We start from the raw sequence: 13,553 nt of genomic DNA, 5'->3' as shown, positions 1-13,553 counted from the left end.
ATAATTTTGGTGTATATCTCTCATGTATTTTGAGCTATTCACTTTGGATTGATTTTGCTTCTTAACGTTGTTGATGTTAATTTGGTACATAGCTTTTATGCCATTTTGGTTCTTAACGTTTCTTTCGTATGGTTAAAATCTATGATGTGATTTCGGCTAATAACTGATGCATCTTCTATTCATATTGTTCATGGTATTTACAGCATTGTTCATCTGTGCTTAACTTATGGAGGGAAACGATCGAAAAGCTAGTAACACGTTCAACAATCCCAGGACGTTCAAAAAGACAAACCCTCGATGACGCACAGTGGAACGAACAGTGGTATTTAGTGAGTACAATGAATTCATTTTATAACATGTTATAGCAAAAGTGTTAGTTATTTTCTGGTCTATTTTTGTTTGTAATTTAATTGCCTTACACTATAAAAATTCAACACTAGCGTCTACAGCGAATTGATGTATTTCAGAACGACATTCACAGCCCCAGTATGGATGTGGCAACTGCGTGGAAGAAAGGCTACAGCGGGGCGGGGATAAAAATCATGGTCGTTGATGACGGACTGGAAACGACTCACACTGATCTAAGCAACAATTACGTAGGGTTATTCCTATTTTTACAGTTAAGAATGACACAACATTCATCTATTCTTTATTAATTTAACATTTTTGGATTCATCAGTCTAAAATATATGCGCTTCACTGCTTGAATGCGCACAATATAGGTTGATGTTTTTGTGTTGATATATTTTTTTTTCCAATTTGAATGCAATTTCATTTTTAACTCATTTCACTTAAATGATCAAAACCATAAAAAGCATATGCTTTAGGTAGAAATAAAAAGATATTCAACTGTATTAATGTTTTTTACAGGTAAATGGTTAGTAGTAGCTACGTAACAACGAATATCCCAGTCATTCAAATTGATTTTTCTTCAATATATCCTCCGTTGTAATGATAATTATTCAAACACAAGATAACGTATTGCTTAAATTGAATGCATTATGCAAAGCTTTCATAAAAACAAATCATTATGGTCTTGATGTTTTATGTAAGTCTTCCCTAAATTAAAATCTGTGATTTCTTTTAGCTAAGTCGGATCCGACATGCTGAACAAATATCAGATTTAAATCACAATAAAAAAATCACACAATGCAGCTTTGTACGGACAAGCAAAAGCAATATGTTTGTTTTCATAAAGAAAACGCGTTTACAAATTAAACATACGGAGTGAAAAAAGAGGGTTTGTCTAGCCACAAGTTAGCAATAAAGTGCACACGCTTTAAGTCAGAGCGATTTCTTGCGGAGTGCCACACAACACATGGTTTAATTTTAATCAATACATACACATGTATTGCAAACATAAATGTTGAATGATAAACCATTGACTACTTATTTAATAATGCATTCATTGAAAATATTAATTACTAATAACAAGATTGAAACCATGTATTTAAAAGCTAAAAACGCAAAAAATATTAAATGATTGGTGAGTGCTAAACGATTTACTGTGATCTACTATCGTCTCATAATGTAGAAATACCGTGTTTTCTTTACATTGCTTTTAAATTAAACTCGTTATCCTTCATAGGTACCATTGTTTTCGACATTTATTCATCCTTTTTGATATATAAGAACAATTGTATTAATTATGGTCAATCTTATTTGGGAGTATCAGTGCATCTTTAACTAAATTTCAATTCATTAATATTTTAAACACCCTTGCTAAAATCAGGTATTTACTAAAATGAATATGTTTAAGACATTATACAGTTAAATATGCATGTACACATGTATTCGTTTTAAATTCGGATAATCCACAGTGAACCTTTTATCTTGCTTTCCAATATAAATTTTCATATTTTTTTACAACAAAAGAAAGAAAGAAGTTCATGTAAAACTGTTCAAGACTTTTAAAGGCCCAATATGTTAAAGTAATGTAAACTTATCTGAGTGTATGTATATTCAAATTACCTCTCTTAACCTTTCTGACATCTTCTGACCCCGGGTATGAAAGAAAAATACATTGGATTTATTGCAATAACAAAATATGCAACACAACTGAAAGTATGTTCTGAATGTTTTATGTTTTAGTTTGAACTTATCAACGCGTATTTATTTACAAATGACTTCTCTTAACCCTCTAAAGGTATCTTAACCCACATAATGATAAAAGATGCATTTATTTCAATTACAATTAACATTCAACAGTACCGAAAGTATTGTCTTAATATAGCGCCTACAAAGCATATATACAAATGAATGGTCAGGTCAGTGTTTCTGTTGGACATTTCCATACATTACTGTTTAAAAAGATGCATTGTGTGGACATTGGTTGTTTGTATGTTTTCTTCCAAATATTATCTAAAACTCTATCATAGTTTTTCCACACTTTTAAGTATTAAACCCTAAAATATTATTGGCCTTAAAGTATGAACCTGATTTCCTATCAAATAAGAATCCAGTCAACATAAAGACTGGCAAAATGATTAGATTATATTATATGCACAAAATGCCACACTGAGGCTCATCATTGAAGCTTATTTTGCCATTGCATATATGTTGTTTAACTATTACATAATTCTAACATCTTCATTCTGTTGAAATATGGGATTACTTACTACAATGAATATGTTTAAGACATTCTACAGTTAAATATGCATGTACACGTGTATTCGTTTTAAATTTGGATAATCCACAGTGACCCTTTTATCTTGCTTTCCAATATAAATTTTCATATTTTTACAACAAAAGAAAGAAATAAGTTCATGTAAAACTGTTCAAGACTATTAAAGGCCCAATATGTTAAAGTAATGTAAACTTATCTGAGTGTATGTATATTCAAATTACCTCTCTTAACCTTTCTGACATCTTCTGACCCCGGGTATGAAAGAAAAATACATTGGATTTATTGCAATAACAAAATATGCGACACAATTGAAAGTATGTTCTGAATGTTTTATGTTTTAGTTTGAACTTATCAACGCGTATTTATTTACAAATGACTTCTCTTAACTCTCTCAAGGTATCTTAACCCACAGAATGATAAAAGAAATGCATTTATTTCAATTACAATTAACATAATTAACATTCAACAGTACCGAAAGTATTGTCTTAATATAGCGCCTACACAGCATATTCAAATGAATGGTCAGGTCAGTGATTCTTTTGGACATTTCCATACATTACTGTTTAAAAAAAGCATTGTGTGGACATTGGTTGTTAGTGTGTTTTCTTCCAAATATTATCTAAAACTCTATCATAGTTTTTCCACACTTTTAAGTATTAAACCCTAAAATATTCTTGGCCTTAAAGTATGAACCTGATTTCCAATCAAATAAGAATCCAGTCAACATAAAGGCTGGCAGCTGAGCTTTTGTACAGCAAACACAGAGCAAGCACCAATTTCTTGTGAAAACTATTCATATATATATAAAACATTTTAAACGACTAAAATAATTACATTATATTATATGCACAAAATGCCATACTGGGGCTCATCATTGAGGCTTATTTTGCCATTGCATATATGTTGTTTAACTATTACATAATTCTAACATCTTCATTCTGTTGAAATATGGGATTACATGCTGTTTCGACCACTGGTTTCAGTTCAGGCTGCTGGCACATCAAAATCTGCAAATAAAACATTAAAACAATGTTTTTCACAGAATAAAACTAACACACTACTGTAAAGGTATGAAGAATGCCTGTACACAACCATTTGAGGCATACACAGCTCTATATGTAGTCATAAATTTGATAAATATTGCATATTTCATGCATTCAAAGATAAAACTGATGAAATGTATTATGTTTGGATAGTTTGCGCATTTAACAACCCCCACTACAAAGAAACATTTTGGATGAGTCCACACTACACATGCTCTTTTTACTTAAAGACCATATTCCATTCTGCGGAGGCGGTATGGAATTCTGGACAGGACCTTTCTATTTGTGGATGAAAGTTCCTCAAAAAAATAAACAATACCTTTTTTGTTTTAACAGAATGGTTGAATGTGTTTAGGTTTATTAAGGGAAAAAGCAATAATTTGATTGCAACCGGCACAATTTGTATCCTATTTGCCTACTGTTATTTCAAGTAATTCAATTTAAAACACTGAATGAATGATTGAATATGAATGAATGAATGAATGATTGAATGAGTGAGGTGAGGTGAGGTGAGGTGAGATGAGGTGAGGTGAGATGAGGTGAGGTGAGATGAGGTGAGATAAAATAGGAATTTTTATGAGCAATGAATGGCAATATTTCTTGGTTCCCATTTTTATGGTTCAATGGTGCCTCCCAAAAAAGATTGTTATCACTCCGGCATAGGAAGCAGTCCCTATCACGTGATTGCCGTATAAGTACTTTGCTATGCTAGACTTCAAGCCCGTATTACATAGATGTTAAATGAGCCTTTAAATATATTCCGTAAAATAATAAAAAAAATAATACAATTATGATAGACCGAGTATTTTAAAATAAAGTAATGCATCCAGAGTTACGCTTAGATATATGTGTTTCGGTCTCTTTTTTAATTTAAGACAGGCTACTTAATGCAAATAACAGAAACAAAAATGATGGGATCATTTGCAATGAATGTGCACGCTTTTCATTACAATGGCATTCGTTCTTTAATATGAACTTATTCCATATATTTATGTTTAGGTATCAAGTTTGGGATATGACGTGTTTACAAAAACAACAAACCCGACACCAAACCCAAGCACAGACAGGTGAACATGTTTATATATGTTATCAAAGGCAGTATTCTAGTATAAGTACATCGACTTATCAATTAAATTTGTAATATGACATTTAATGGATAACTACAAACTTTGGACATTTATATGGTCTATTTTCATATGTCTGGTTTGTAATTGTTTGATTTTGGGTTCTATGTCTTTGGTATTAACCTTGTGCCATTAAACGGGGTTTATATTTAAACGTTCGACTTCTGTACTTGTCTCTGTAGTTCTGCATATAAATATAAACTTTTGATAACCACACTTCATAGGAAATGTCTGTAATTAATTATTGCATTGTATAGGTTAACCACACCAAACTGCTAAGGAAAACTTATATAGCCAAATAAGGATAAACATAAACCATCAAGAACAAATTAATTAGCCATATATTTCACTCAAACCCGGTTAAGAGCTATGAGGTAACAATTTCTAATAAACAAAGGACACTCATAGTACAAGACGTCAAAGACAAACCACATGTGCTTGTTACTATCTTTATACATGAATGTCGGGGTTACTGCTTAAATCATTGAACCTTTTTATTGATATGATTTCTGTTCGCCTTTTTCTAAATAGCAATTCCAATTAGCAGGGACAGTGATAAACTATAATAAATATGTATAGCCATGGTACAAGCTGTGCAGGGATCATAGCTGCCGAGGATAACAAAGAGTGCGTCATTGGGATTGCTTACGGTTCAAAAATAGGAGGTACACGCAATATTATCATGATATATTTAAATGAATTCCTGTTTGAGTAAGGATTTCTCCGAATCGTAAGTTCCTAAGATTTGGGAGTTTGGTATTATAATCATAACAAACAGAAGTAAAGTTTCCGTGTTTGTTTGTTTTTTAGCAAAAAACGTTTTTGTCATATACAAAGAAACAATATGAAGTATATAATATTCATAACAGATGAAGGTATGTTTGTTTCTAGCGATTATAGGGGTTAGACCAAGAGCATGGCCTGGACCAACCTTTTCTCAAGCATTGTTCATATTATATAAGTCAAACAGTGTATATTTGTATATAAGTCACAAACATTTATTACAACTATTTGATAAAAGTACGAATGTTTCAATCGGTTATAGGGGTAAGGCTATTAGCATCGACTGGACCCACCACTTCTCAAGTGGCCGAAGCGTTGGTTTACAAAAAAGATGAAATTGACATATACAGTTGCAGTTGGGGACCTGTGGGCGACGGCCAAACAATTGCTAAACTTAGCACTATACTAGAACAGGCACTTATTGATGGAACAACAATCGTAAATGTTTAATGCGTTTTCTGATGTATAGTTGTTTGATATCGACTATGCAGTCGGGTTTCAATTCTGCTGTCTGGTATGACGAGCAACTTCCGTATGATACGCATACACCAATTAATAATGAATGTCGCTTATTTATTTAATTAATTTCTGTTAAGACAAATAAATATATATAGTATCATATTTGTAACAATTGCTACAGATCAAATGGTTTTATGCATTTCAATACGTTTCTAGTTTGTTCCCATATTATATTAACAGTAAAGGTTGAAACCTACATATTATTGCTCTGACTTCCAGGGGAGAAATGGTCTAGGAGCTATATATTCCTGGGCTGCTGGAAATGGCGGCGACGTAGACGATGACTGTAATTATGATGGCTACGCAAACAGTCCTTATACAATAGCTGTGACTTCGCTACAAACGAGTTCAGCACCAGCGGGTTACTCAGAACCGTGCTCGGCGCTTATGTGTGCAACATACGGTGGCGATCATGAAGATGATTATATTGTAAGGACTCCAATATAACAATATTTCAAGTATAATGATTTTACAACAATGACCATTTACGACATTTGACAACTTTCCAGTTAATATAAAACCTCTTTCACATACATCTTATTGCATTACCAACGTCGAACAAATAATCTCAGAAATATATTGCAATTATTATACACAAAGATACAAAAGTTTGCGAACACCTTTGATGTAACCTAGAGTGTTTTTAGGTTTCAGTTAAATTCTGCTACTTGTGTGTGTATATATTCTAATGTTTTGCTCCTGAAAACGACAAAATACGTTGTTCTATGAGCCGATTTCTTTTCGATAAACCCTTTATTCGATTAACAGCACTATACCATGTTTTTTTTCTTGCTAAAGGCAACGACGGATGTATCGAATGCATGTACAATAACGTTTGCTGGGACCTCCGCCGCTTGTCCTGTTGCCTCAGGGATATTCGCCCTCGTCCTTGAATCAAAGTAAGTTAAAACAATACATCCGCTCACGTTAATTCTGGTAGCGGTAAAATGTAACCATACTTCGTCCACAGCAATGTTATTTCTTATATTGTCTGGTAACCGTAAATTTCCGCTCCTACTTGTTACGCATTTTTGATATTTACTCTGCTGTCTTGTTGCCTGAAAATGCAGTTTGTCCGGTAAGCGCAAAGGTTAGCGAACTCGCATCTCACTAAGTCGACTCGGGTTTGATTCCAGGCCTGGGCGTATGTAAGTTTGGTTGATGGTCACCAGGCCAAAATGTGAGTTTTCTTCGGGATCTCCGATTTCGTCCCACAACACAAAATCATACTCTCGCGCAACATTATCATTTATGTCAACTAGAGTAACTGAGTATAAGTTACTTAACACTTGTTGTAAAATAAATAAAGTTTAAACTAAATATAGCCACACATAAAATGCAGGGGAAGAATATCGGAATGCCAAAAAGAGAGATATTAAAACAAGTAGTTTTAAAATAGGCAGCATTATGTTAGTATTTCTACAGTTACCAATGTGACACACCATAATGCCTAGCGAAAGTAGGATATCCAAAATAGCGGCCCGATGCTGAAAACTTGTCGTCAAATGATATTTAATTGTTATGAATATTAACTTACAATAGATTATTAATTTTTAAATAGATAAATGTCTTAACCAAAAATGAAAACATCAAGATAGTTCACGAACTGCATATTGTGTATGTTTGTTAGTGTTTGCTTCTTGTTTTAAAGTAACTGTTGTATAACCGCTTGAAAACTTCTTGTATGAAATTTGTAAATAAATAGTGTTTTTGAATGTTCAATGAGTTTAAACTAAAAAATTGGAACCAAACTTCACACTTATTTAATTCATATTAAAGAACATTTCCTAACATGTTGGTTTGCTTTTGTTTTTCAAAAGCAATTGCAATATTACCTTTATAAACTGATTGAATGTAAATTGATAATATAGTTATTTGCAGTGTTCAATGTTTCAACACTATCGTAGGCCTAGTCTTACATGGAGGGATCTTCAGCACATAATAGTCGAGACGGCCAAGAACGACCTTCACAATTCTCACGACTTCTACCTCAACGGAGCTGGAAAAAGAGGTTCGTTGTTTATGGACATTTTGCGACATCAACTGTCGTTAGTACTGCGTTTTGCCATGCTATATTGCCAATAGAGGATTTATAAAAACGACATCGTTGGTCGTTATTGGTCCTACCTGCTCTATCACATTGTATAACGAGAATGGATTAGGTTGTTCTGGAAAAAATGATACAATGTTTCATACAAAAATGATAAAAGCGGTTCAAGCGTTATTCAAACCGCTCAACGGTTACATTTATGAAATTTATATTATTGCTTAATTGATGAAATGACTATGAAACATACCAAGGAATTTTTTCCTGATTTTTGTTACACTTTAACAAAAACTAATTTAACATTTTGATTGTTTTTGTATTTTGTATTTTATATTTTCCTCACAAGTGAGCACTACAGCTGGGTTCGGCCTTCTCGATGCGGATGCAATGATCACCAAAGCTGCAAATTGGAAGACTGTTCCAGAAAGACTTAGTTGTGAATCACAGCAGAGTATTGTGAACAGGTTGGATTTGTATACTGTTACGTGATGTCATTGAATGTGGAGAGATAGAGGTGTAAACTGTTACGTGTTGTGATTTAATGTGGATAGATAGGAGGTGTATATTGCTACGCATTTTCGTTAAATGTGGACAGATAGGACGTTTACCCTTTTGCATCTTGTCGTTTAACACGAAGTGGTAGGATGTGTATACTGTTACGTGTTGTCGTTTAAAGTAGACAGGTAGGATGTGAATACTGCTACATGCTGTCGTTTAATGTGGACAGGTAGGATGAGTATACTGTTACGTGTTGTCGTTTAATGTGGACAGGTAGGATGAGTATACTGTTACGTGTTGTCGTTTAATGTGGACAGGTAGGAATTGTTAACTTTTACGTGTTTTTGTTTTTGTCATTGTTGTAAACATTGTTTTAGGAAACAAAAAACTTCCTCATTATTAATGTATTTCTACATTCCTCATTTGACTTCTGCTTGAGAGGTTTCTAAAAATAAGATGTAAATGTTTCTACTTTTTACCTTATTTTTGCGTTTGATAACAACATAACTTATTTATTGATGTTCTTGTTGAGGGAACAAGTTATCTAGGACAATTTTCGTTTCCGTATATAACATCAGAGCAAAGTCAAAATAGATACATACAGTATTTATAAAGCTTACACTGGTCGATACACTATTTACAGTTTTTTATGATTATTTCAGGGTTGCAGTCGTGGAAATCCGGAATACAATCACAATGACCGATTGCTTAATAGATTACCTAGAACATGTTGAGATTACAGCTAAAATGTCAACAAACATTACTGGACATATGGAGCTCTACTTAAAGTCACCAAATGGGGCAAGCTGGACACGCATCTTAAAACACCGAAACCAGGACACACGTATTGGAACCCTTGTTAAGCATAGGTTTATGTCCGTTCATCAATGGGGAGAGGGGGCGAATGGTGACTGGACTATCAAACTCTCTGACTCAAACGGTGGACATGGTATGAATAATGACTGTTACTTTACCGGGTTCACTTTAAAAATCTAGATATGTAATTTGTGTTGTAAAACGAACGCATTTTGCAAATTTGAAGACTTCTCATTTGGAATGTATTTTATTTTTTTCATTTCTTTTTGCTGTATTTATTGTGTATGTGTTTACGTTAGGTGACGAACAGCGCGATTTAAGCTAGAGTATATCAATAAAATACTTTGATCATATATTAATGTTTGTAAGTGTTTATAAATTCTATTTCATAAGTTTGAAGTTAAAATATTGTACAGAAATCATTTTTAAGAAAAACCGCTTATTCATTTTCAATTGTTGTACAATAGAGTCAATCAAAATTATCAATTAAGAAAAAATAAAATCTTAATTGATTCGATCCCTTATTTGTAATTATAACATTAAGATAATCAATCTATTGTTCTATGTTTCTTTAAAACATCAGATTTATTCAACATGAACTCGTTTATTAAAGACACTTTTTCTTTGCAGCGTTGGTATTTCATTCAACATGAACTCGTTTATTAAAGTCACTTTTTCTTTGCAGTGTTGGTATTTCATTCAACATGAACTCGTTTATTAAAGTCACTTTTTCTTTACAGTGTTGGTATTTCATTCAACATAAAGTCGTTTATTAAAGTCACTTTTTTCTTTGCAGTGTTGGTATTTCATTCAACATGAACTCGTTTATTAAAGTCACTTTTTTCTTTGCAGTGTTGGTATTTCATTCAAAATGAACTCGTTTATTAAAGTCACTTTTTCTTTACAGTGTTGGTATTTCATTCAACATAAAGTCGTTTATTAAAGTCACTTTTTTCTTTACAGTGTTGGTATTTTATTCAAAATTAACTCGTTTTTAAAGTCACTTTTTTCTTTACAGTGTTGGTATTTCATTCAAAATTAACTCGTTTTTAAAGTCACTTTTTACTTTGCAGTGTTGGTATTTTATGATTGGAAAATCAAACTCTATGGAACCAGCACGGAGCTCGAAGGTAAAACGCATTTTTCACATAGTGGAACACAAGAAAACTGAAATATAGAGAAAATGTGTAAAAAGGTGTTTTAACTACTTGATGGTATTTCCTCCCACAATTACACTAAAACAATAACCTGTATCAGTTAATAGCCATCTGAATTAAGCCTTGTGCTTTTCTCGTGTACAAAATATATTTTATTAAATAAAATCTTAATCCCAATTAAGCATTTGTTTCACACGTGTTTGTCACCAAATAGGGCAGCCAATTACGAAATACAAAGATAGAACGATGGCTCTAATGCTTAGAAAGACTATTCGTATGTATATATCACGAGCCATGACGTCGTATGTAATCAATATAGCTGTCCAACTGAAATATTTCAACTACAAGACAATTTAAACAAGTATGTTTGTAAGCAGTCAGAACATACTACACCACATTATGTCTGTTCTTTTGCTGTAACATATAATAAAACATATATATGTATATATATTTACTCACATCAGGCCGAACAATGTCCACGATACCGCTTTAAGTGTTGTTGACAAATGCTGACATGGTGTCAAAGTTTTACTTTCAACATAGAAGAACAGACTGAATTTTTTTGGAAGAACATTGAAACTGATTATTAAAGAATCTTGTCTTAATTGTATTGCTTTCATTACATTGCGTTATTTCTTAGTTTGCCGACATACAAGAAAAGCAGCACAATTTTAAAAGCACCATATTGAAATTGGTGCCCTCTTAAAGCTCCCATAGTTTCATTATATGAAACACACTAGCGCACACAAATTTATAAATTCTATTACGCACCTAAAATAATCCGTTTTGAAAACAAATGACCATTTACAAATGAGTTTAAATGTTAACATGTTAAATGTTGGACATATTAAGGTATATCATCAATTAAATGATCTTTAGTTTATTAAATCATTTCCACTATTGGATGGTCTAGCTTAAGAAACGTTGTTTTTTTTTGCAGACGACAACGTGAACGTCGGAGCTATAGTCGGTGGTGTTGTAGGTGGGGTGGCTGTGGTAGGGGGTGTAGTCGCCGTTTTAGGTTACGTGATGAAGGGTAACAAGGCCACTGCAAGTGTAGCCCCAACTACCTCGTGAGCACAAATTAACCTCCATGGGAAACAGAGATAGCAACAGTTTCGTCGCAAGCTTCCATGGAAAAGTAAATTGCATCTGAAGAATCATCAATTGGACAAATTGGCGAATGTTGATAGTAACTGTCAATTTTGATCATTATTCATTCCTTTGTTTGCATGATCACTTATTTTGCCCTTCGGTTTACCAACACATTTGATTTTTTCTATCGAAACAACTTGTTTCTAACTAAAAGCTGTTATCACGCTGTACGTCGCAGTCCGAAAATATCTAGTACCGCAAATCGAAATCAGGTAGCATCGTCATGACATATTAGTTTTTTTTAATGCGCCGGGGTTACCATATGAACGTATGATGTTATGCGCTTTTATAGTGCGAATTAAAATACCGAGGTAAACAGATTATTATAGAAATAACGTTAACAATTCTTACTGTACCTTCAACAAATGGTCAAAACGTCCACCGTTAATATCGGGTTTCATTTAAATGACTAAACACTACTAGTACGCTTGCGTGATGAAAGCAATGTTAAGAAATGCTAGTACATTTAGGTTTATCAGTAACTGTCAGGAAACTAGCTACTTTTATGAAAAATCATCAATTCACATAACCAATTTTTAGGTAATTCCATGCACTTATCGGTTACAATTTGGGGCAAATATACTTTTTGGATTCGATTTGTATTGTCTGTAAACATGACTGTAAAGATTCATACTTGTCGCACCTTTAGCCTTTCAACGCTTTTAGCGCATTCATTTGTTTTAAGGACAGGGAATTATATCATACTTACATTTTCAAGACATCCTATTCCTGCACAGATATTCTAATTGAATAGCCACAGACAAACAAGAACTAGCTCTGCTCATAGCTTGTAATTCATCACAGACTTGCTTAACACTAAGAACTCATTTTTTCCTTAGGTTTCAATGCATTATATAGCTATTGTTGGTATAAATGTTCCTCCTCGTTTGCATTATTTTTTTTTACATTTGACTGACCGATCCAAGGCTGTACCTAGCAATCCTTTATAAGCATACCTATTTTTTTATATATATAGTATGTATGCACTGTGCTGCTTGTGGAGTTTTGTGCTGTTCTTCCATGTTTCTTGTTTGTGATTTTATGTTCTATGTCTTTGGCGTTTACCCAGTGCCATAACACCGGGTTTATGTTTAATCTTTTTGCTACAGAGCTTGTTTGTGTATTTTTTTCGCATAAATATTGGTCTTCATACTATGTCTCATAATATGTTTACTGTTCCTTATTTGACCGCACTTATCTTCATTACCCGTTATATGTTCGTTTTTGACTTCTTACTTATTTCTACTTTTAACATTTTCAAATGCTCATTCTGAAAACTCGTTGAATTGTTAATAGTCTTAATAAAGAACTTTATGAACCAAATATAAAATTTATCTTTCCATTAATACGTGAATGGATCCCAAGAGCTCCTGAAATAGTTTATAATTAGTTCCCTTGTGCTTTCTGTATACTATATCAAATTCAGAGTGTTTTATTTGTATTCGTTGGTTCATTTTTTAGCATATAAGAACGGTAACTAGTGTGCGATAACAAATGAACAGACACTCGCGCGAGGATAAATTACAATCTTATTAACTGATACGCACGGATACAATAACATAACTCAGATCAGATTAATTCATATATGTTGAGATTCCTACTACCACGCAACCCTGTCTGATCGGAAACCGATTTGTCTTTTTTTAAGAAAAGGAATGTACTAAATCCAAATCGAATCCTTAAACAAGATCACTATACATTAGTGGGCTATACTGGTTTTGACTCTGCACCTTTCATTGTATTATTCAATAGTCGGCAAGTATTCATTTCATAACAGAGTTATTA

General features: G+C 33.0%; 1 protein-coding gene across 1 annotated transcript; it reads left to right on the top strand.

Moving 5' to 3' along the window:
* Positions 1-209: 209 nt before the first annotated feature.
* On the top strand, positions 210-12,973 carry LOC128224255 (furin-like protease 1). The gene is made up of 12 exons (XM_052934056.1): positions 210-329; positions 468-596; positions 4,669-4,736; positions 5,373-5,458; positions 5,839-6,014; positions 6,315-6,524; positions 6,894-6,994; positions 8,003-8,106; positions 8,489-8,606; positions 9,303-9,589; positions 10,530-10,586; positions 11,554-12,973. The coding sequence occupies exons 2-12, from the start codon at positions 489-491 to the stop codon at positions 11,688-11,690; spliced, it is 1,452 nt and encodes a 483-aa protein (XP_052790016.1). The 5' UTR covers positions 210-329; positions 468-488; the 3' UTR covers positions 11,691-12,973.
* Positions 12,974-13,553: the final 580 nt, after the last annotated feature.

The sequence above is a fragment of the Mya arenaria genome, chromosome 17 (assembly GCF_026914265.1).
Source record: "Mya arenaria isolate MELC-2E11 chromosome 17, ASM2691426v1".
NCBI classification, from domain to species: Eukaryota; Metazoa; Mollusca; class Bivalvia; order Myida; family Myidae; genus Mya; species Mya arenaria.
This window is presented reverse-complemented; position numbering and strand designations above follow the sequence as displayed.

Bases quoted from the DNA above. Each gene is read 5' to 3' on its own strand.
- LOC128224255 (XM_052934056.1), top strand. From the start codon at position 489: ATGGATGTGGCAACTGCGTGGAAGAAAGGCTACAGCGGGGCGGGGATA. The intron at 6,995-8,002 runs GTAAGTTAAAAC...ACACTATCGTAG, and splicing joins GCCCTCGTCCTTGAATCAAA to GCCTAGTCTTACATGGAGGG. The intron at 8,607-9,302 runs GTTGGATTTGTA...TGATTATTTCAG, and splicing joins CAGCAGAGTATTGTGAACAG to GGTTGCAGTCGTGGAAATCC.